Source organism: Phoenix dactylifera, chromosome 9, assembly GCF_051530095.1.
Source record: "Phoenix dactylifera cultivar Ajwa chromosome 9, Ajwa_hap1_PhDact_Kaust_v1.1, whole genome shotgun sequence".
Classification (NCBI taxonomy): domain Eukaryota; kingdom Viridiplantae; phylum Streptophyta; class Magnoliopsida; order Arecales; family Arecaceae; genus Phoenix; species Phoenix dactylifera.
Genome location: NC_143198.1, coordinates 25611739 through 25633670, shown reverse-complemented (window position 1 = coordinate 25633670; position 21932 = coordinate 25611739). Strand labels below are relative to the sequence as shown.

General features: G+C 37.4%; 1 protein-coding gene across 2 annotated transcripts; it reads left to right on the top strand.

Annotated features, from left to right (window-relative positions):
* The first annotated feature begins 5160 nt into the window (after positions 1-5160).
* LOC103715170 (uncharacterized) lies at positions 5161-17578 on the top strand. 2 transcript variants are annotated; one of them, XM_008802709.5, is made up of 7 exons: positions 5161-5632; positions 10307-10435; positions 12748-12948; positions 14073-14169; positions 16319-16422; positions 16879-16930; positions 17073-17578. In XM_008802709.5, the coding sequence occupies exons 1-7, from the start codon at positions 5415-5417 to the stop codon at positions 17283-17285; spliced, it is 1014 nt and encodes a 337-aa protein (XP_008800931.3). In that variant the 5' UTR covers positions 5161-5414; the 3' UTR covers positions 17286-17578. The 2 variants fall into 2 exon arrangements, with proteins under 2 accessions (XP_008800931.3, XP_008800933.3); XM_008802711.5 differs by having other exon boundaries at positions 5192-5632; positions 12751-12948.
* Positions 17579-21932: the final 4354 nt, after the last annotated feature.

The following is a 21932-nucleotide window of genomic DNA, read 5'->3' as shown; positions in this document are numbered from 1 at the left end:
ACCGCAATCTGATGATCGTGGTAATTGTTGAAAGGTTCGCTTGAAGCCACACACGCATCCGACCTCTACGGGTATCCACACGAGGCAGAGGACCAATCCAAACTCTCTAATCTCCCCTGGGTGCTAGCTCCCTTGCAGAGATACGTTTTGATGGTTGAAATCCTTTTTTTTTGAATCAACTCTTGATTGCTTCCAAGGAGGGAGGTTCAAGGGGGCCCGCATGCCCTCCTTTATGAATCAACTTCAACGTGAGACCCTTATTTTTTTGTTGGCGGCTGAAAAACCAGAGGAGAAGGGGGCTGCTTCACGGCTCAAAGGAGAGGACAATACCCATGTACGGCAACCCCTTTTCTCCTTTTAAGATAAAGGTTGGAGCTCCTAAAATTTAGGAGCTCCATCCTTATATATTAGCCAAAAGGAGGGGCGTGCGCCCCTCCTCATCCTCCATCACGCACGCCCCCCCACTTGATCTAATCAAGTGGGGTTTGGGGCTTAATCCTAGGTGGTTTAGTCCTTTTCCAAAAAGGACTAGGTGCACCTATTTGCATCCCTTCAAATCCTAATCCAATTAGAATTCAATTGAACTATAACTCAATTGACCTCTTCAATCCTAATCCAATTATGAGTCTTTTAACTTATTAGATTAAAATTAATTAAGACTTAAGAAATCCTAATCTAATTAGGACATATTAAATTTCAGTCCTAATCTAATTAGGACTCTAGAAATTCTACTCCAAGTAGGACTCTAATTTAATTTGGAATCCTAATTTAATTAGGACTCTAGGAATCCTACTCCAAGTAGGACTCGTATTTAATATGATCAAGTCCAATTAATTCAATTAAATTGCAATCCAATTGCAGTTATTCCTTCTTCAACTCACTAACTCTTAGTGGGTTTACCAATTATCAATCAAATTAATAATTATAAATTATTTATGATTCCAAATCATAATTCAACCATCGGATCGGTCAATACCTCTAATGTGTGTGACCCCATAGGTTCTATTCTGTTTGGTAGTGAGATATATTACGATCTCTATCACAATATCATTGAAAACTCCTTTCAATGGGTTGGAACAATTCCAACTCAACTCACTAGGGATCATCGATCATCAAGATAGTCCTTTTGAGTCTCACCATCCACCATTGACACCTAACAGCATGTAATGGCCACCCAGCAAAATGGAATGATGAACCTTTAGGTGTAGTTATCGTATGACACAGTCCTTCTATCGTGGATCCCTGTAGGACGGAGGTCATGGATAACTCGTCAAACCCCATCGTCTGTCATATGTCAAATTTATTCGACTTGAGTTCGAGAGTGGAAAACTCCTTTTCCACTGTACATACTACCCCGGCCGAGGATTTACGAACTCAGTCTCATAAATTACATAGGATCTTTCCTAATCTATCAAGGTCGATAGATTCCATCTAGATGCACCCCTACTCCTACAGTGAACCTACTGTAGCCAATCTGCACCACAAGAATCCAAATGGCTAGGGCCCATGTTTATGTGCTCGTTAAACTACTACAACCTCACTGTGAATAGTTGAGGCATCGCAGGTCAAAAGACCAGTCATACAACTGCAGCATCAAGTAAGTCACTGGCGAGTGGATAGACATCCAAGTGGCTACTTATTTTGGTCACGCTCAATACCCTTATTCTCTAACAAGCACTTGCACAATTGCTCCAGTGTCCCTACACTGTGGACTCAAGACTCGTCTATCAAAGAAAGCAATATGTGCACTGATCTCAGCGGATCAATCACCGTCCTCGTGATGATCCATCGATCAGAAGCAATTCAAAAATTAATCACCAATGACACATGCCTCGAATTCTCAACTCTTGAGAATATGCGTCATCATCTTATTAATTCCTTGGACGATTCATGGACACATAAGAACATGAATGAAAAGAATGCCCAACTTAATAAATTTATAATTAGGTCAAGTACAAATTTATATCCTAGAATAAAATAATGCGTCAGCCAAATTGGCTTCTAGGGCATACTTCTAACAGGCGCCCTGCTGAGTCGACCACAAGCCAAAGAAGGCCGCTGAGTCGGCCTGAAGTACTTAGCTCCAACTGCATGAGAGGTACACCCTACTTGGCACGTACATCTCCATAGATATTTGGCTATATTATAGGATGATCGACGATTGGAATACCTCCTTCGCTCGAGCCAAAAAGCAGCTCGAACTCGAAAGTCGGAGGATAGTATTGGTGAAAAAATGGACCACCCCACAAATATAATCAGAACACCCGAATTAGACAGCAAGGCCGAGCTCATGCAGACCGAGCTCAGAAGATCGAGCTCATGCAGGCCGAGCTCAGAAGACCGAGCTCATGCAGGCCGAGCTCATGCAAGCCGAGCTCCGAAGACCGAGCTCATGCAGGCCGAGCTCATGCAGGCCGAGCTCAGAAGACCGAGCTCGTCGTCCACGTGCTGCGGCCATGCCCTGCAGTAGTCTCATCGTACCATGCTTTGCTTGTTGGCCACGCCACGACACATCAACCAGGGACCATACCCTGCTACAACCTTCAACAATTAATGCGCATGGTCTCCACGGATCTCTGGGTTACTCAAAATCTCAAACCATCCACGGCAACTCATTGACTCACTTAACTACGTCCGGTCACCCACAACAACTCATTGGCTCCAGTCTCGTTCTCCACGACAACGTATTAATTTAGATGACCACACTCAATCATGACGGTAACTCATTTAATTCACCCAGTCACATCTCAGGTAACCTGGCACCCCTCCTATAAAAAAGGAGAACTTCTCCCTCTAAAAAGGGGGCTTCGGACTTCTACATACAGTGCATCTCCTTCTCCAAAATTAAGCCCTCCTCTGACTTAAGCATCGAAGGGCCGGCGCCGGAAACTCCGACCACCGACTTTTTGCAGGTCCTCTGGAGGACGCAGCCCGCTGACGTAGCGCCACCCGCCACTCTTGCCAGAGCTCCTTCTTCTCAGCCAGTGGTCATCCCCGGATCTAATTTCCAGCAACAAAAATATATAGGAGTTTCCACGTCCCAGGAACTAGGATTACCTTCCTAGTACTCTTAATGCCTTCTTTTATGGAGACATAAAGCGAGAAGAGAAAAGAAAAGGAAGGGGAATGAGAGAAGAGAGAGAGGAGGAAAAGAGAACCTTGAACCACAAAAGAGAATAGAGAGGAAGAGAAAAGAGATACAAGATTAAAAAAAGAGAAGAGAAGGAAAGTCAAATTTTCTCTCTAACATCTTTAGCTAAACAAAAGAAATTGGGTTGAAAAAAACAGAGGATTCTTACTTTTTCTCTTTGTTTTTTCTTCTCTTCTCTCCACTTTTCCCTATCCAATCAATGCAAATGCTAGTGAAGAAAACTTGCCTGTATGCCATGGGATATTTGTTGATGTAATTATTTGTAGTCGGAAAATATGAGACTTACTTAAGTCTGAATTCAGACTTTAGTTTGCCTCCGCATGCTTAATAAGATTCTCTTCTCGATCATGTACACATTATTAATGGCAAAGTTCCCTGTTGAAATATCAAAGCTCAATCAAAGTCCCAATTAAAACTTTATTGCATCCTTTGTGGCATGAGGAACCTGTTGATGTTTTCCTTTTTTTTTTAATGACTTTAAGAGCTGTTTCGACGGTGGGGAAAAGTTTTTTAAAATTTCAACACAGAGTTTGAAAAATGCACCCGATTCTTAATTGAACTGAACCTAACAACTTTAGAAAGCTTACATTTTTTACTCGTAGTAGGTTAATAATACTATCATTACAAGAATATATAAAAGATTAGGTGGGTTGTTAGAGGTCAGTGCCTAAGCTATTAACATAAGCAGAGTTTGGAATTTTTCAACATTCAGTAATGGATGAGCCATGAGTGGAAACTTCACACGGCTTGGTTTGGATGATGAGATGGTGAGAGGCTCGGTGTTGCAAAGATATCAGAGCATGCAAATTGAGCAGAATGAAACATCGAAATAAAATTTAAATAAAAATAAATTACTATTATTATATTAAGGATATTTAAATTAAGATAAAAGTTATACAACTTTGGGCCGATCTATTTTTAAACAAGCAAATGTAGGCAAACCGAATTAATTGAACCGAAGGCCCAAATGAAGAGGTACAAACAAATCTTGCAAAATAATAAGAAATTTATCCCTGAGAACCAGGGCTCCTCGAAGATGCTGGAAAAAGAGTGCATTAAGCATTACATGTCCATAAGATGCAGAAATGAAAGCTTCACAGACACTCTTATCTATGAGTTTGGGTTGCATAATGTAGTAAATTGGATTCGATTAAATTAGATCGGTGTAGATATACCGTAAATTAAATTAGATGAGATTAGACTCTAAGGTAGCATTTGGTGACCAAAATGGGATCACCGAGATGATTTTATATCACTGGCGATTCTTATCCTGAGATAATCTGATCCCCGATAATTTAAGATCACCGTATTTGTTATGCTATGTTCTACTAATTAAAAATTCTCAAGTATCTCTGAGTAACCTATTTAGTATTCAATGAGAATCCAAAATTACTTACTATGTAATACCAAAATTACCCCTAATATATTTCATAAAATATATTTATTAATCATATAAAATATATTATAATAAAATATTAATATATTAATTATTAATATATTCTATAAAAATATACTTATTAGTCCTATAAATTATTAATCCTATAAGTATATTAATTATTATTATAGAATTAATATTTGTATTTATACTTATAATATATTTTTTAAAACTAATAATTATTTTGATTAAAAAATAAGACAAATAGAAATAAGATATTAAATACTTTCATTATATAAATACAAAGTACAATAATATTTTTACTATAATTTAAAATTATCATTAAATAATAATATAACAATAATATAATTAATAATATATTATAATATAATATTTTATAAATATTATATATATATAATATTAATAACATATTGAAATTTTTTTTTTGCGAGACTAAGACGTATTTTTGTTCTCAATTTTTTAGCCCAAAATTATTATCCTCGGGTGTTCTTGGATTCTCGACCTTAAAGACGGGCAAAGGTGGAGATGATTTAGCATTACTGTTATATAAAATTATGGTAGTGCAATCAAATACGGTAACCTAATATTTTTATTCATATTATTCGCTTGAGATGTTCATCCGATACCAAACAGCCGCCGATGGTGTAACATAACGCACAGAAACCGCTACAACGTTTGGCTTTTAAAAGACGGTCCGAGATATACGATATGAATCCGGCTGAATCCAAGCGTATACTTCTTTCTTGACGTCTGTCCTCGTCTTCTTGCCCCGTTTCCATCTCCAGTCCTCTCTCGCCCTCCTAGGGTTTTTCGGGCTTCCCCTCCGACATCCCTGTTTTCCGGCGAGAGGCAGAGATAAGGATCCCCATGGCCGGAATTCGGTGGCCGCCGGAGGACTCCGAGCTGCTCCCACCCCGTCCACCGACCACCGCCGACCTGATCTCAGACGACGACCGGTCCGTGGCCGCGGACTCCTGGTCCATAAAGAGCGAGTACGGGAGCACGCTGGATGACGAACAGCGCCACGTCGACGCCGCCGAGGTCCTCGCTGGCGGCAACTTCGCGGCCGCAGCCTCCGATTACAGGTCTCTCCTTTTTCCTCTTCTCTCTTTCCAGTTCTTGGAATTTGGGGGTTTCCGGGTGTCCTTTTTCTTTTGGATTTCTTGATTTGTTGCTTTAGAGTAGGTTATGCTGATGAGTCTTTGGGATGCTGAAACACTTCAAATTACTTTGATTGCATCAATAAGATAGTCGATTACCTTCAGATTTTATATTTCTAGCGGTTGGTCTGAGTGTATGGTTATGCTTGTTACTTGCATCCAGAGCATTGCGGAAACAGTTCATGGCAGCGGTTCTGGTAAAGTTAAGTTCAGCAAAAACCTTGAACATTTGCTTATGGGACTTAAACCTATGTCTATGTTATGTGGCTTTAGGATTGTTAAAATTTGGGGAAACTTTTACCTCGCGAAGAGAGTGACAGCTATGAACTGATCTGGCTTTTTGTTAAGATCATGAATCATGATCGAGATCTTTTGTATGGATTTTTGTTGAGGAACTTGATTGTTCCCTTAACACAGGTAGGCCTATGAAACTGCGTATGAAAGCAGTAGAAGTAGTCAGAAATCTCTATGAAAGAATTTTTTGGGCAAGAAAAGATTTTGGCACTGGGAAGAAACTAGAGATGGTGAACAAGGCTGTGTTTGCTCCTTGATTTTCTGATATGTGTGCTTTGCACCACAGCATGGGCATATCTCGGGTCAACAGAAATGATAACTATTTGGGGGAACCTTTAAATACCACATTCTTTGTAGTATTTCCTAAAATGACCTGGAAGTTTGATTCAGGAGGATCCTTAGACTTGATGTAGACCACAATGAGCGGGGCTGGACAGAGTTCAATCGCGAGATGGGGAAACAAGCATTTTTTCACCTCCAATACTGATTTAGCAAGAGCTAAACACCCTAAACAGGGGGAGCCCTGATCTAGGAGGATCTTTAGACTCGATGTGGACCATGTTGACCACTACGAGCGGAGCTGGACGGGGTTCAAGAGCAAAATCAGCCACATCGGGAAGCCGAGTCGCAACCAAACTTTCGAAGGCCATAATTTGGTCATACGATGTCCGATTGAGATGATCTTTTTTTTTTTTTTTTTTTTGAAATTGGGTATCTTTTCGAGATCTGCAACTTTGGGCCAACCTTCTAGAAGGTTGAATCGAGCGTTTAGGGCTCGAAATGGGCTGGTCAAACCGAAAGTTTTCTTTTCGAATGAGGCTTTGACCGGGCGTAGCTTTCTATCTGATAAAAATCAGACGGAGCGACAGAAGGCAGAGTTGACGTAGAAGTCGAGATCTACCTCTTCGAGATTTTTAGCTTTTTTCTACTAGAGATGTTTATTTTATGAAAAAAGAGTAAAATTTCGCAATCTTTTTTTTTTTTTTTTTAGGAATTCGAGTTGAGTGGGTTGAAGGAAATCTTTCTTCTCCCCGATCGAATCAAAGTTGGTGCTATGAGCCTAGGTATCCAAGTGATCAAGTAATTGCACAGTGGTAAAACATAGAATTTATAACCCCCATTCTAGAAGAAACTACAATCACAGATAATGCCTTGAAATCTTTAGAATCTGGATGCTTCCCAATAGTTCTTTGGCGATGCTCCTCCCACAATTTCCACTCACTGTATGAGGGATCATGCATCATACTTTTGGTCTCCCATAAAAGAAATGTGATTGTTGAAATTAGTTAACTATTCAACTTGTCATCCCGGTGAGAGTTAAACTATATTAGCCATGAAAAGGTGATGACACCATTAATGTCAAATGTAATCATGATGAACAATATGAGATACTCTATGATAAGGGTCTCTATGATTCTATACCACACTTAAGCTTGGATTTAAAATGTACAACAGGGTTCCACATCCTTGAAAAGGAGGTCCTGAACCTACTAGAAGGATGGCAATCCCATCCTCCTACCTCCCAACCTGGAAAAATAAATCTGTTGCAATCCTAGATGAATTGATAAGCCTATTCAAAGAGGAGCAAAAGAACTGCGAAAAAACAGGTTCTGCGAATACCCATAAGGGCCACTTTGAGCTACTTGAATTGATAAGCCTATTCAAAGAGGAGCAAAAGAGCTGCGAAAAAACAGGTTCTGCAAATACCCATAAGGGCCACTTTGAGCTACTGAAACTCCGAAAGGACAATGTCATGTAGCACATATATCGTTGAAGTAGCAGAAACTTCCCAATTTTCAGTGAAAAAAGGATGGAAAGCGGGCAAGCTGACTCAGCATGTGCTAGTAGTGGAACATTTGAAGTGCAATCCATGACCTAGGATGGTAGTGCAGACCAAGTGGATGCGAAACACCAAAAATGATGAATAAATCAAACAATTTCAACATAAAATGCCCAATTCAACAAAAAATGATGGATAGTTGGTTGGGTAGGTGGATTATGTTTTACTCGGTGTTTGTAGAGCTCAAATTAGTGGTTTACATGGCTTGTGCTGGTTTCAAACAAAGGGAAGGGTGGGGGGGGGGGGGTTGCAAGGTGGGGAAAATGGGAAAATGAAGTAAAATTTATCAATAGAGGGAGAACAAGGATTTAGTATGTCTTGCCAAATGAGTACATATAAAAGAACAATTATATGGATCAGAGGGAAAGAAAAATCAGGATCAGGTTTTATATGGGGAAGACAGTTTGATATCTTGTTATTGCTATCAAATAAACCACTGAAAAATTTGAGGACTACTACTTGTAGAGGGAGATCGTTTGCATGATATTTGCAGATGTTGGTTAGAGGTTGGTGGGCAGAGGAAGAACCACTGTGAAAAGACCATATGCAAATCGCAATTGGATTAAGTATCACAAGGATTTACTGAGTCCAACAACTCTCTAGCAGCTGCCAATGATCGGATAGTTGAAAGCTGCTCACAATCTAACCAAACTGATCTGTGAGTTCATGCGATGACTGTTATGGCACTGGGTCTTAATCTTGTGGCTGGATAATTGAATGTGAACTTGCTCTTTTTTTGGTAACTCTGTTAAAATTTCAATCAAAGGTCAATTAGTCTAATCTTAAATTGGTATCATAAACTTGAGGAGGATATGTATTGGACCGAATATTTATGCCCAGTTCAAGTATATATATTGCATAAAGTCACACTGAGCTCACATTGTTTCCGTAGTGCTGCAGTGTGAGTGCTCGATATTTTAATTGTAGATACTAATGTTGTCTATGAATGGACAAAGTACATATCATGGACATCATGCTATTCACATGTTTGTACATTGAAGGCACTCTATAGTTATGAAGGTTTGTGATTTATTATGTTTTGCCATTCATGTACCCCAGTGAAGGTCAGAATCACAATGGACACTAAACTTAGTTCTCTTTCCTCTTGATTGATAATGGTCGCTTGCTTATCATCTCCTTTCCTTGGCTGAGGTCTTAATGGAGGAGTCCACCATCGAGATATTGCTACGTGGACACTTGTGGGTCTTTCCCATCAGGAGAAACTTATATTCTGGTATCAGTTACACCCCATTTTGATGCATGATCATGCTTTTCTTTAAACATGCAAACTTAATCTGAAAACAATCTAAATCTTTCACAAAACATAAGAAACAATATAAACGACTAAAGTGCCTAATAGCATTAGAACTCATATAGAGCTAAATGATTCTAATAAATAAGTCATTTTGCTAAAATTAGTGTCACTAAAATACTCTGCACCCAGCTGAAATCATCTGTTGTAATGCAAAAATGTTTCTACAACATATACTTTGAGCTAAAGTATCCCCCTTTTAGCTCAAAAAAGCACTTGGAAGTTTCTTTATGCTAGTTCAATCTGATCCTCATTTTACTTATATAAGAAGACATTGACCAAAATTCTTGCTCTTCCGCTTGAGCATGAATTTTAAGATGCAAACTGTTCAGTTCAGAAATTTGACCCTCTTTGTACAATAATCCTGCACTTAGATGCCCTTAGTCCTGCATCTTAAGGAATTTAGACTATTAAATCTTTATTCATTTGAAAGATAGTGATACAATTTGTGTATTGAGTATCACACTCTCTTCTATTATTCAGCTTCCTTGGGAACACACGCTCACACACTCACACGTGTGTGTATATATATGTGTGTGTGTGTGTTGCGTGTTTGTCTGCATGATTATGTGTGTGTGCGTGTTTGCATGTTTATACTGAATGTTGTTTGTAGTCTTCATCTTGTCTTCTTGTTTAGCAAGGATAGAGGAATCTGTAAGACCCAAGATTTTACATGCCAGAGCTGTACTTGTGTTGAGGAGGGTCATAAACTCCTGAGGAGAAAATGTGCCATGTTTATGTCTTGTCTGTCCTTGAATTAAAGCAGTTCTGCTGGAGCATGAACCTCTTTATTGACATTTCTTACTTTGTTGTTATGGTATTGTTCTTTAGAGACATCATTTTGTAAAGAAAGACTGTGCTTTTTCTCTCTCATTGCAAAGATTTAAAATTTGAAGTGTTTGTTAGACTGTTGTTTTTATTCCTAATTTTTAAGATCTGGCAAACTTTTGCTTTGGCATTCCATCTGGAGTTGCGACACTACTTGAAATTATATTGATCAATATATTGACAAAGAAAAGAATGATGCTCATGATGAGTTCTTAGTTATTCTTGTAAAGTACCAGTCTTTTGTTTGTATTGACCATTCTGGTATGCTATTGCTAGCTTTCGCAGTAGTTGGTTTGAAGTTACTTTTTTTTTTTTTTCAAAACAGTTCAGATAAGGATGAGCCAGATGCCAGTGAGGTTGAAACGTCAATGTTGGGCTTTCAGAGCTACTGGGATGCTTCTTATGCAGAGGATCTTGCTAATTTTCGTGAACATGGCCATGGTGGTGAAATTTGGTTAGTAGTACTCTAAAATGCTGACTTAAGTGGCAACTTCATTGTTTCAAACAATTAACCTTGCAATCTTTAGTTTCAGGCTGTTCTGTAAAATAATCATCTTAATTTATCTGGCTCTTATTGTTTGTTCTTTTTAGTTTATTTGGATTATTATGTCTCACTGGCAACATATGTGAGGTTTTGTTTTGCTATCTTTTTGCTCCTTCTAGTTTACTTTTCCTGTACAGATGATTGATTCACTTGTTTCTATGAGGGAGAGAATTGCTATTAAGAAGCTAAACTATATATTAGCTTCATCGATGGTTATTTGTAAAATAATTCATCCCCTGCCTTCTCTGTGGAAAACATATTTAACATACAATGAGTTGTATATCTGTTTGAAACTTTGAATTCTGATATCTTCTGCCTAGCAATATTTGTTTCTTCATGTTTATGTAAGTTATCTGTTGTGGTGCTGCGGACTAGAATCTAACAAATAGGAATCACCTTTGCAAACAATGTTAATATTGGGTGTATATGTGCTTTAACCTTAACTGTTTGGGCTATATGGAACAAGCAATGCATAAAAAAACAGATGATGTTGTTCTCAAAGACAATGATTGCCATGGGGAATATTGCGTTTGGGCAGATATAAGCATTGTATTCTAAGGTATATTTGATGATGGTGGTTGTATGAGAGGACTGTGTCTGTGGACACTTAATTTTATTATATGCATTGCATGTGATTGAACTAAAAGGATAGATTATTTGATGGATGGTTGCTTTCCTATCAAGCATCTCTGTTTTAAAATATTGGTGTGTTTGATGGGTTGGTTGTGACTCCGTCACGTGATTTGGGAGCAAAGGCAGTAGGCTGTGATCCATCAACCAGTTAGCAGGGATGGAAATTAATGCTTCTCTGTTCTATCTTCCATCTTTAATTCATCAAGAGGCTGTAGGAGCACATAGGATAAAAAGAAAGCTGGTTGTAGTTATCGAAGGAAAAAAAAAGGTGGGGCATGACTCCCTTGGAGAAAGAGAATGAGGGAGCCATTCAGGAGTTCCCTATATATAGTAGTATACAAGACAGTTAAATAGATATGTCTAGTACCAGACTTATGTCTGGTATTTCACTGCAAGCATTTAATTTTCAGTTAGGCTAGTGCTGCTTGCTTCAGCTGCATGTTTAATTCCGATTCTACTTGGTACTAGTGATTCTGCTGTGCTTTTTTGCTTTAATATTTTGCAGTGCAAGTTATTGGTGATTTATATTAATCCTGCCTTTCATATTGTGGATGACCATTTTTTTTTAGATTTCCATATTTTTGAGAGATTGGAGAGGTTGGATGCAAGATTTCTTGGATCGCCTATGAATTTATTATGGTATACTATATATTGATCAGAAAATTTACAAATTTACAAAAGAGATCATGCTGGATCTATATTGACTCAACTTTAAATATTAAAGAATATGTAGCTGCACTATATGTTGTTTATACAGAGCTTCATGATGAACATGCGCTCAGGTAAATACCTTTCACATGCAATCATGTGAATATCTTTTAACTGTATTGACTATCTCCATTTTAATCAGCCCGAGGGTTTCTGTATCAATCCCTTTAAGAATCTATTTGTTTATGATTGTACAAGTGACTTATGTGAGGAAAATTCACGTAAGCTTTCACCAGAGTAGTTTAAGCCAATCAAAGCCATAACATTGGCAAAATCATTTGCCCAATTCGGTCAATTAATCTATGCTTTCAGATTTCACTTTCTCCTAAAATTTGTCGTACAAAGTTTTTTTTTCTCCTAAAATTAATCTATGGTTTCAGAGTTCACTTTCTCCTAATATTTAATGTGCTCTCTCTAAATTAAAATATGCCACGGTGTACTTCAATGTGGTAGACTTTTTATTCTCCCATATTTTGTGGTTTGATTTGTGGAAGATTGGTCTGTGACAAATCAAATAAACAGTGACAAATTTAATTGAGGACAGAACGTAATATTGCAAACTATAGGTTTCCTATGAGCATAGACAGCCACCCTCCAACAAGATAAAGAATACTCCCAGACCACAAATGAAACCAAGCCTGTTTTTATATTTGAACACATGATTTATATAGTTGGAGGCCTCTAAAACATATTATATTTGGGTTTTAGGTATTTTAATTCTAGATTCTCTGGATTCTCAATATAAGTGGGTCATCTACTTTGTGCTTGTAACATTTTTGAGTTCAAAACCACAAATGCTGTACATGGAATCGTTGTTCATCTCACTTGTCCTGTCTCCATATATGTATTGAGGATTTGACTCCAATTGGCTTTTCTGCCAGCAGGTTTGGTGTTGAAGTCATGGATACTGTTGCAACTTGGACTAAAAACTTGTGTGAGAACATGTCCCAGGGTCGGAATGTAGCTGATGACAGCAATTTTAAATCTGAATCTAGCAAAGCCTTCAAGGACTTGTCCAGCTGTAGTGTGCTTGACCTTGGAACTGGAAATGGTCTGCTTCTGCAAAAGCTTGCAAAACAAGGGTATTCTTACTGAATATTTGCTTCATACTATTTGATGCTTCTATTTTGCACAGATTTTTCTAGTATGTTTTTTTTGTATGGAATGTAAGAATATGTCTGCCATGTACTTCCATTTGGTTCCTATTTGGTTTTATGGGATGTCGTGTTGGATGATACTACATAAGAAAGCATCTAGTTTGGTTTCTTGCACTTTCCCGGAAGTTGTTGAAGCGGGTGCATGATAGCTACATAATACTTAGAGTGCATTCTAAGAGAAAGATATGGGGTTATGTAAAATGTAATGCTTTTGTGTTCTCGCCATATTTTGCAATACTTATGCATTTCTTGCTTTGGTTCATATTCAGCTTTGCTGCTTTGTTCATTAAATTCTTTATATTCAAAGACAGATCAGATCATTTATTATGACAATTTGCAGCAATTTCACAAGATACACTGTTCATTGCAGACAATTAGGCCTATAAATTTATGTATCATTTATACCAGCAAAAGCTGAAGCAACCAACTAAATTCTTTAGAGAAAACCTTCATAAGGACCTTAAAAAATGGGAAAAGAATTAGATGCAGTTCAGACCATATAAATTGTCGAGACTGAGTCAGTGCCTGCAGTGGAGTTAGTCACATTAAGCTCTCTTTTTATGCTTGAAGCATCTTCTATCAACTTTGTCAGTATTTTACATAAATGCGATCTGAATCCCCCAATCTAAAACATGCCTATGTTACAAGACAATAGATAAGAAAGATATTATAATTTTGGATTGGTGATTGGATGGTGGATGTAGTACTGGAACATAGACTTTTTTGTTGGCATCGGCAACCGACATATTTTCCGATATTTTTCCTGTTGAATCACTCCATAGAAGAAATCTAACAGGATATTATAATTATCAATATTTTGCGTTGCCTTCATGACAGGAACCATCATATAGCTGTTTCAACAATACAGTAGTAGACAGCATATACTGCCATGTTATGTAGGATTGAAAAGTTTATGCCAATGAACATGTTTATAGGGACCAATTGAAGGATTGAATCTTTAAGTAACAGTCGATTTGGGTCATTCCACACTCTTCTCTCTGAATGTGTGCAATATGCAAGAAACTAATATTTAACTGATTTTTTTTCAGGTTTTCCGATTTGATGGGAACTGATTACAGTGAAGGAGCAATCAGCCTTGCACGAAACCTTGCTATTCGTGATGGATTTCCCCAAATAAACTTCTTGGTATGTCATAGTCTCAATTTGTGGCAATGCTGCTGGACTATTGTTCTCATTTCTGGCCATCATCAATCAATCCAATATTGCACTCATACATCCATAATAAACATACATACATGGATAGATACATCCCTACACATAGACATACATATATAGGTACACACATATATATAGACCTAGAATATATGCCTTTTTAAGAGCTGTTGATAATTTTAGGTGGATACCCTTACAATAAATATATTTGCAATATCAGTTGATAATTTTATCATTTTCCTTGGACAGTTGAATAATTTCTATTATTTCTGAAACACGTTCTTGTTCATGTCTTGCCTTGTTGCTGTTCTGCTTTGACATCAAAAGGTTGCGCTGAGGTCCGGTTCTGTTATTTCATTCTTATTGCAGATATCTAGCATTTTTAAGTTAATATTGTTTTTTATTTCTATGTGACTGATTTTCTATTTTTGTTTTATAAGCTTTGAATCTATCTGAAGTCCCATCATAGGTCTTATGTATAAATAACAATATGTAATTTTATCATATATAGATGACATTGTTGTATTTAGCCATGTCTTCTGACAGCTCCATATCTGTTTTATAGATCTTTGGGTGAATTATGTTTGTGATGTTGTGTGGCATAACTGCAGGCTTTACATCTACTTGTTTTGTTGATGATTTTTTTAAAAATGAGCTAGCTCTGAAAACAAAAATGAAACTTTTGCATGGTCATACCTGCTAGTTTTATGCCTCAGAGATGAATATATTCTCTTATCACTTATCAAACTTGCTATTTTCCTTCTTCATCTTGGCACTTTCCAAATTTGGTGAAACTGTAGAGGGTGATTCCTTGTTATATGAGCTTAAACTGTTTAACCTATTAGGTAGTATGTCTCTGTACCAATCGATAGCCTCCAAGGCTTCGTGGAAGGCTCCTTTCTTTCTGAAAGTTGCCATTGCTAGGCATTTGGCATCATGTTGAAGAGGTGATGTTTGGTTGAAAGCAACTTCTAAAACACTCTCAGACTTTGATAAATCATATCTTGATCCATAATGCACCCACCCAAATTTTTGTGTTCAGGTATTGTTGATAAATTTGCCCTCAACTTTGCCTTTGGCTAATGAAATGAGTTGTATGCAAACTTCCATGGGCGATAAACTTCAGAGGCCATGAAGATCGTTAAGCATGAATGATGAAATCATATACCTAGTTGCTGACGAAAGCATTCGCTTTCTACCTTGAGTGTGGACTAAATTGCTTGCTACCAGAATTTACTGACATTATACTTTTCCTAGTTATGTAGAATGATTTCAGATGTGCATTATGTGGTCCATAGAGAAGCTAAGCAACCTGCACCAAGGCAGCAAACCCAGGCTGGGTGCTATGTCAGATACACGACAGCTCAATGCTACTTGAATCATCTAATTCTGGCTGATGAAAATTGATATGTGAAAGACTAGAATTTTTGGGTATCGCTAGAAAAGTTATAGTGAAGTTTTTGCATGATATTATTGTCTTTGCCAACTAAACTCATGAATCTTAAATTAGTCTAGACCATGATTGAAAAGCTTGAAGTCAAACTTGAAGTAAGACATGCCTTGGATTTGATTCTGATTGGCATTTCTAGGAAATATTAATTCACTGTAGCATTAAAAAAGAGTGAATTTGTAGCATTAGAGAGGAACATTTTCTGTTTGTGTGCAACTTCTTTTTTTTATTGTATAAATATTTTATGCTGAAGTTAAAGCACCAAATGCATTTAATCTCAGTCAGGCCCAGCTAATTATAGTCAAGTGCAATTTAATCATTAATTTGGGCAAAATGGCAAAGATTTTTTTATTTTAGGACACCTTATCTTCAATTTTTTTCGAGATTGCTTGCAATGCACATAACTGCACTGTTGCTTTGTATGATCTTGCTATAGTTAGTTAGTTTGGATAAATTTCATCATTTGAGATCTTGATAAAATAGAGGTCTAGTATCTTATTTTAATGTATGGCAAAATTATGGCTGAGAATTGGCTCTGCTTATCAATTGTGCTCTTGAAATGTTCTTGCACTTATAAATTTATCATGTATCACTATTGGCTATAAAGGTTTCATATTTATGTATATTTGCATGTTTTGGTTCTTGGATCTTAATCTGACACATTTGTTGTAGGTTGATGATGTTCTGGAGACAAAATTGGACAGAAAATTTCATGTTGTGATGGACAAAGGCACATTAGATGCCATTGGGTTACATCCAGATGGCCCTGTCAAAAGGTAATATTACTTAAAAAAGTTAAATTTAGGTACTTCGTTACTGGATCTTGGTTTGTATGTTTCAATTTCCTGATTCCATCAAAATGTTCCACAAGTTTTGGATGCATTAAATTTACCTTTTAAAACGAGAAAAAAGAAAAGTGAAATGATTTTCTTCCTCATAACTGATGCATAACCAGATAAAGGGCTACATATATTAACAATATCTTGGCTAGCTGTTATGGGTTGAGCAATGATTTGAATCAGGTATATCTACCCAAGAATTTGATTAATGTTGCCACCATTTCTGAAAGTTTTTTGGTGCGTGACTTGGTGTTCATTATAAAAGAAAAATGATCAGATATGGTGGATATGATATTAGTATCATCTGATGCTTCTTAATTAATGCAGGTATAGAGTACTGCAAAATTTTATTTGTATTCATTACATGATTTTTATATTATTGTTTTTTTTCAGGATAATGTATTGGGAGTCAGTATCAAACTTGGTAGCTCCTGGCGGGATATTGGTCGGTGCTCTTTTATCTGGATGGTTTCTTGAGATCTGAATGATCTGTTCCTGTCACCCTTATACCTTCTGTTCATCCTTGACCATCATATTCCTTATATTTTGTGCTCTTTTTTATTGATGCATTTGAGCACATATCGCAGGTGATCACATCATGTAACAACACCAAAGATGAGTTGTTGCTAGAGGCGGAAAACTTCAACAAAAGAAGGCGTACTGCCGAGGACCTGGACCAAGAGGCAGGCAATGGGGCTGCTGTCTTTCGATACCTCGATCATGTCCGCACATATCCTACCATTATGTTTGGCGGGGTGGAAGGGTCGCGTGTGTGCACTGTTGCATTTCTGCGAAATTAAATCCTTTTTATGTAGTCTTCCAGTTTATTCATGGAGCAGGGCCTGCTGTTGACTTGGAATACCCAGTACTTTTCCAGTTAGGAATGGTGTCCTTAGAGCTACTTGCTCTTCTGGTTTGAACAACAGCAGCAGAGGTGAACATGTTTTAATTTGGGTTGATGATTGGTGATGGGAACACTGAACTGATACTTCGTCCAGAACTGTTCAGTTGGATTTTTAGTAGGCATTGATGACATTGACTGCCTATGTAGTATACAAGATTTTTTTTTTCAAATTTACATTTGGTTCGCTCATGAGCAAAGCATCAAAATTTTCATGTCATGTTCTGCGACAACGTACAGTTGGTGAGGATCCAAGCTCATTATTGTCATGTAAACTTCACACCGCTGCCAAAATCGTTCCAGATGTCAATACGAAAATTGCGTCATAAATTTTTATGCTGCATTTAGTTGGTGAGGCGGTATACAAATCCTTTTAACTTATTTAGCCTCTTTTCAGTCCATGATCATTGTAGCACAGGTTAAAACATTTTCAGAAAGGGTGGAATTGAGTGTTATAGAAATATTGGTATGCTATTTTGCTAATTTATTTATTCTACTTAATGTTAAAATAATGTATTTTAATGAAAAAGTGAAATAATTTAATCCCCTCTCTCTAGTTTACTTTAGCTAATTTGGATATATGTATTCTCTGATCAAATGCAGCCTGATCTGGTTGAAGTAATTGCTTTAATCCGACAGACGGTGCCACTGGTTTGTTTTAGTTGGTCATCACGAGGAGCTGTACCCGGTGATACCGAGTAAATTACCAACGATGCGAACACCCGCCAGTAAGCATATAATCATATGAATAACGTCGGCAGGGTTCTCACCCTATTCTTAAAAATAAAGCGAAATGAATAACTTTTACATGTGTATCAGTTTTTTCTTTTTTTTCTTTTTGGTAATACGGGTAGTTTATACAACTCTAGAGTGTAACTGAGGATACAATAATACGGAAAGGAAAAAGGATAGCCTTTAAGTCCATCCTGCAAATAATCACAAGAATGCTGAAACATATACGAAGCGATCCAGTTAGTCGTCGTATTCAGCTTTCGATATACATGGTTGACTTAGAAGGTGGCATAACTCATCACCATCTTGCAGATGTCTTGCAATAGTGGATGTTTGCTTTCTGCTCTCATCGTCGCTGAGTACCTCTCAAGTTGAATACTGTCAGCTCTTAACATACCCCTTGCATAAATGATATCCTTCCATATGCCCTCAGCTCCACTTTATGAACTAAGACATCATAGATGTGCTTGCCCCTTACGGCCACCAATCTAGAGTCAAAATTTCTTATCACGAATCCTACCGTGTCCACCGTCAGACACATTTCCATCGAAATTAACCTTGAGAAAATTGGAAGATGAAGACTTCCGAGAGACGAAGATCGTCTAAGTCACTGCAGAAGCTGATGGGAGTCTTAGATGTCTCTTGTTATCCAGGTTCACTGGTAGAAAAAAGTTGAAGAATCTTGGCCGTATTAGGTGAGACCCTATTCTTAAAAATAAAGCAAAAATGAATAGCTTTTACATGTGTACCAGTTTTTCCTGCTTTCAAATTCTTCCCCTCAATGCAGTCACGTTCTTAGCTGGACAGGTCAGCCACCTTTAATTTTTAAATCAGTTTGTCCGAACCATCGAAATTTATTTGTTCAATAAACAGATAATCATCTGGAAGTCGTATAACTTTGGGCATTGGTACTTTTCCCCAGCAATTCCTTCAAAGCCTGGATAGCCGGAGATTGGGGGTTCTGAAAATTTTGAAAAGTAAATAACTCCGCCATTTACTCCCACCTTATATTTTAAAATTATCAAAAAATAGAATCCACTCATTAGTAAAAAGTAATTATAGAGCAACGGCATAATTATCTTTTTGATCAAGAGGAATCATAGTTTTATCGATTGCATTATGGTGCTACGTAATCACTAAATGGAGACAAGAACACCGTATACAAACGGAAATAAGCATTTAACTTTTTGAAGGTCAAAAAAAATCCTGGAATTTCCATCCGATTTCCAAACCAGGACTTACAGCCCATGCACTTCGTTTTTGGGCTCATAAGTTGGTTACTGGGCCTACCAATTGTTGGGTCGCCACAAGAGACCCAATCCTAATTAAGAGAAGTGGGGGCCGGTATCTTGATCCAGATTTCATGGGGCCTAATACCCCCATCAACTTAAACGAGTTGGGTGCGGGTCCGGCAAGACCAAACCCGAGTCCTCTTCTCCATCCGCTCTCCTTGCCACCTATAGCTCCTCCAGCAGCCCAATCGCCCAGTTTTGAGTCTTAATTATGTTTATCTCCATGCTTCCAGCTGATCAAATTTGGTAGGAAGAGAATTTCACCAGCAGTAGTGCCTTGGACGAACAAGAAACGTCACAATATTTTGATCCTCTGCCCCTCCTCTTGGCCAGGTAAGATTTTTCCCTCAACCCCTACAACCAGCTCATCTTTACATTGAAGCATTTTATTGAAATGACTGCTAATTGGGTGGCCTATTTGGTTGCTAACAACGGGCTCCGGATTTGTGCCTGCTGGACCGATCGCCGCAGCTCATAGGACATGCATCTCAATCTTGTATACTGAACCTTGTGAGTGTCCTTCTCACTAGCAGCTGAACTATTTTTCTTTTACAAAACATTTGTATGATATGTTTGTCATAGTTCCATAACCTTCATATCTCCATGCTCTACTTCAGCGCATATTCATTCTCATTTGACTTGCCTTAACATATATCTTGGGGCCAAATGCGAGGTTTTTGATATGCTCACAGAGGACACTCTCCCATTATATGATCAATGCAGATTAGATCAGGTGCAGCACTGCAAATATTGGACATTTGTATGAAGCCACAACCGCTTTCGACCAGTATTCAAATATCTTCCAACTCATGACACTGATGCCATCGCAGCTGATTTTCTTCAAATATCTTAGATTCATACTCTCCAGATGTCATTCTGCAGAACAATGCAGTGAGTGTGTTGCTTTTTGATGGGAGGTGGTGCTGGGAACATTGGGGTCAACACTGCTCGCTGTTTAGGAATAGTTACAGCAATACATTATTGTTTACTTGTTTGCAGGTTCTTTCACTGTGTAGCCCCGTTGGATATATATCATCCATCAAGGGCTTGATTAATTGGCCAAAACAAGATTTTAAATTCCGTGAGAGTGGGAGTGGGAGTGTAGGATGGGGGTGTCCCAATTTCTCCATGAAATATTCCACCGCCCCATTTACATGGTAGTTTGGGTCATGTATCTTAGTTGATATCCTCTATTTCTCTTTCTTTCTTTTTTTCCCCTTATCCCTCCTTTCTTTTTTTTTTTTGATTTTTTTCTTCCTTTTTTTCTTTTTCTTATTCGTTTCTTTCTGTACTTTTTTTTCATCTTTTTCTGTTCTTCATTTCTTTTCTTTCTGTTCTTCATTTCTTTTCTTTCGTCTTTGTTTTCCTCTCCCATGAATTCTTTCCTCTTTGTTCTTCTCTTCCAGCATGAAAGGTTTCAAATTTCAACCACATTCCAGTCCCATTTTAGTAAAATATTATTAGTCCTAATTGATATATCAAAATATTATTAATTTTATTAATAATAAGTATTTTTATTTTTTTATTAATAATGTCTTCACGTTTTGGTAGTCCAATGTATCTAGCAAATAATTTTTAAATATGTAGAAAATGTATTCCCTTGCATGAGTCCCCAACGGATGTCTCCTCGATGTCATATGGCAGTCAACTGAAGGAACTTCTATACAATTTCTATCCACCATAATAACTCTCTGCCATTTAATTGTTCAAGTAAAATGATTTATCGATATCATCTACTATTATCATAGTCTAGCATGTCGAAATAGAAGCATGGTGTCGCTAAACTTAGAGAGCCTCACATAATTGAAGAAGAGAGCACAAATAGAGAGTTTCAATATTATAGAACTCACATAGAATCTTTCAAGGCAAAAATAGTTTTATACAAAAATACCAACATAAAAAGTTTGCCTCTACAAGATTATTTTTGCTTGAAGATAATTTAGCATAAAGATTTAAAGTCAGATGCCTCAAAAGAAAGCATCAAGACAATCTATTATGTAGATAAACACAAATACAATGATGGAATCTTAGTCTCAAAACGGAGCATGCCACTAGACTAATGAATTTTGCCACTGCATATGGATATAGAAAAGATAAGTTACGGAATACAATATCAACATGAAAACAAAATCAAATATTTTATTTATTAAAGAACAACCTTCTTTGCTTAGCAAAACTCTTCCAATCTTTCAGACCGGATGTCTAAAACTTAAAAAATGTCTCTCTGAAAGCCCTCAATCTAATCCCTTGATTGGTTGGTTAGTTTTTTAAAACCTATTGATCAGCAATTTAGTTCTGGGCTTTTTGATTTTTAATAGCCATTTTATTTTTCATACCTTCACTACCTGTTAATTATGCAAAATGAGAAGTATGAAAGTGTATAAATTTAATTGTACATGAAGGATGCGATGATAAAACACAATTGGAGAGGTACTATTTTGTAAAGTGGCAGTCAAACCAACGACAAAAAAATCTCTGCGGTCCGGAATTTATTCCCGGTGCCACCCCAAGATATTTACCCC

Coding starts and splice junctions, on each gene's coding strand:
- LOC103715170 (XM_008802709.5), top strand. CDS start 5,415: ATGGCCGGAATTCGGTGGCCGCCGGAGGACTCCGAGCTGCTCCCACCC. Junction 5,633..10,306: donor GCCGCAGCCTCCGATTACAG/GTCTCTCCTTTT, acceptor TTTTCAAAACAG/TTCAGATAAGGATGAGCCAG. Junction 14,170..16,318: donor TTCCCCAAATAAACTTCTTG/GTATGTCATAGT, acceptor CATTTGTTGTAG/GTTGATGATGTTCTGGAGAC.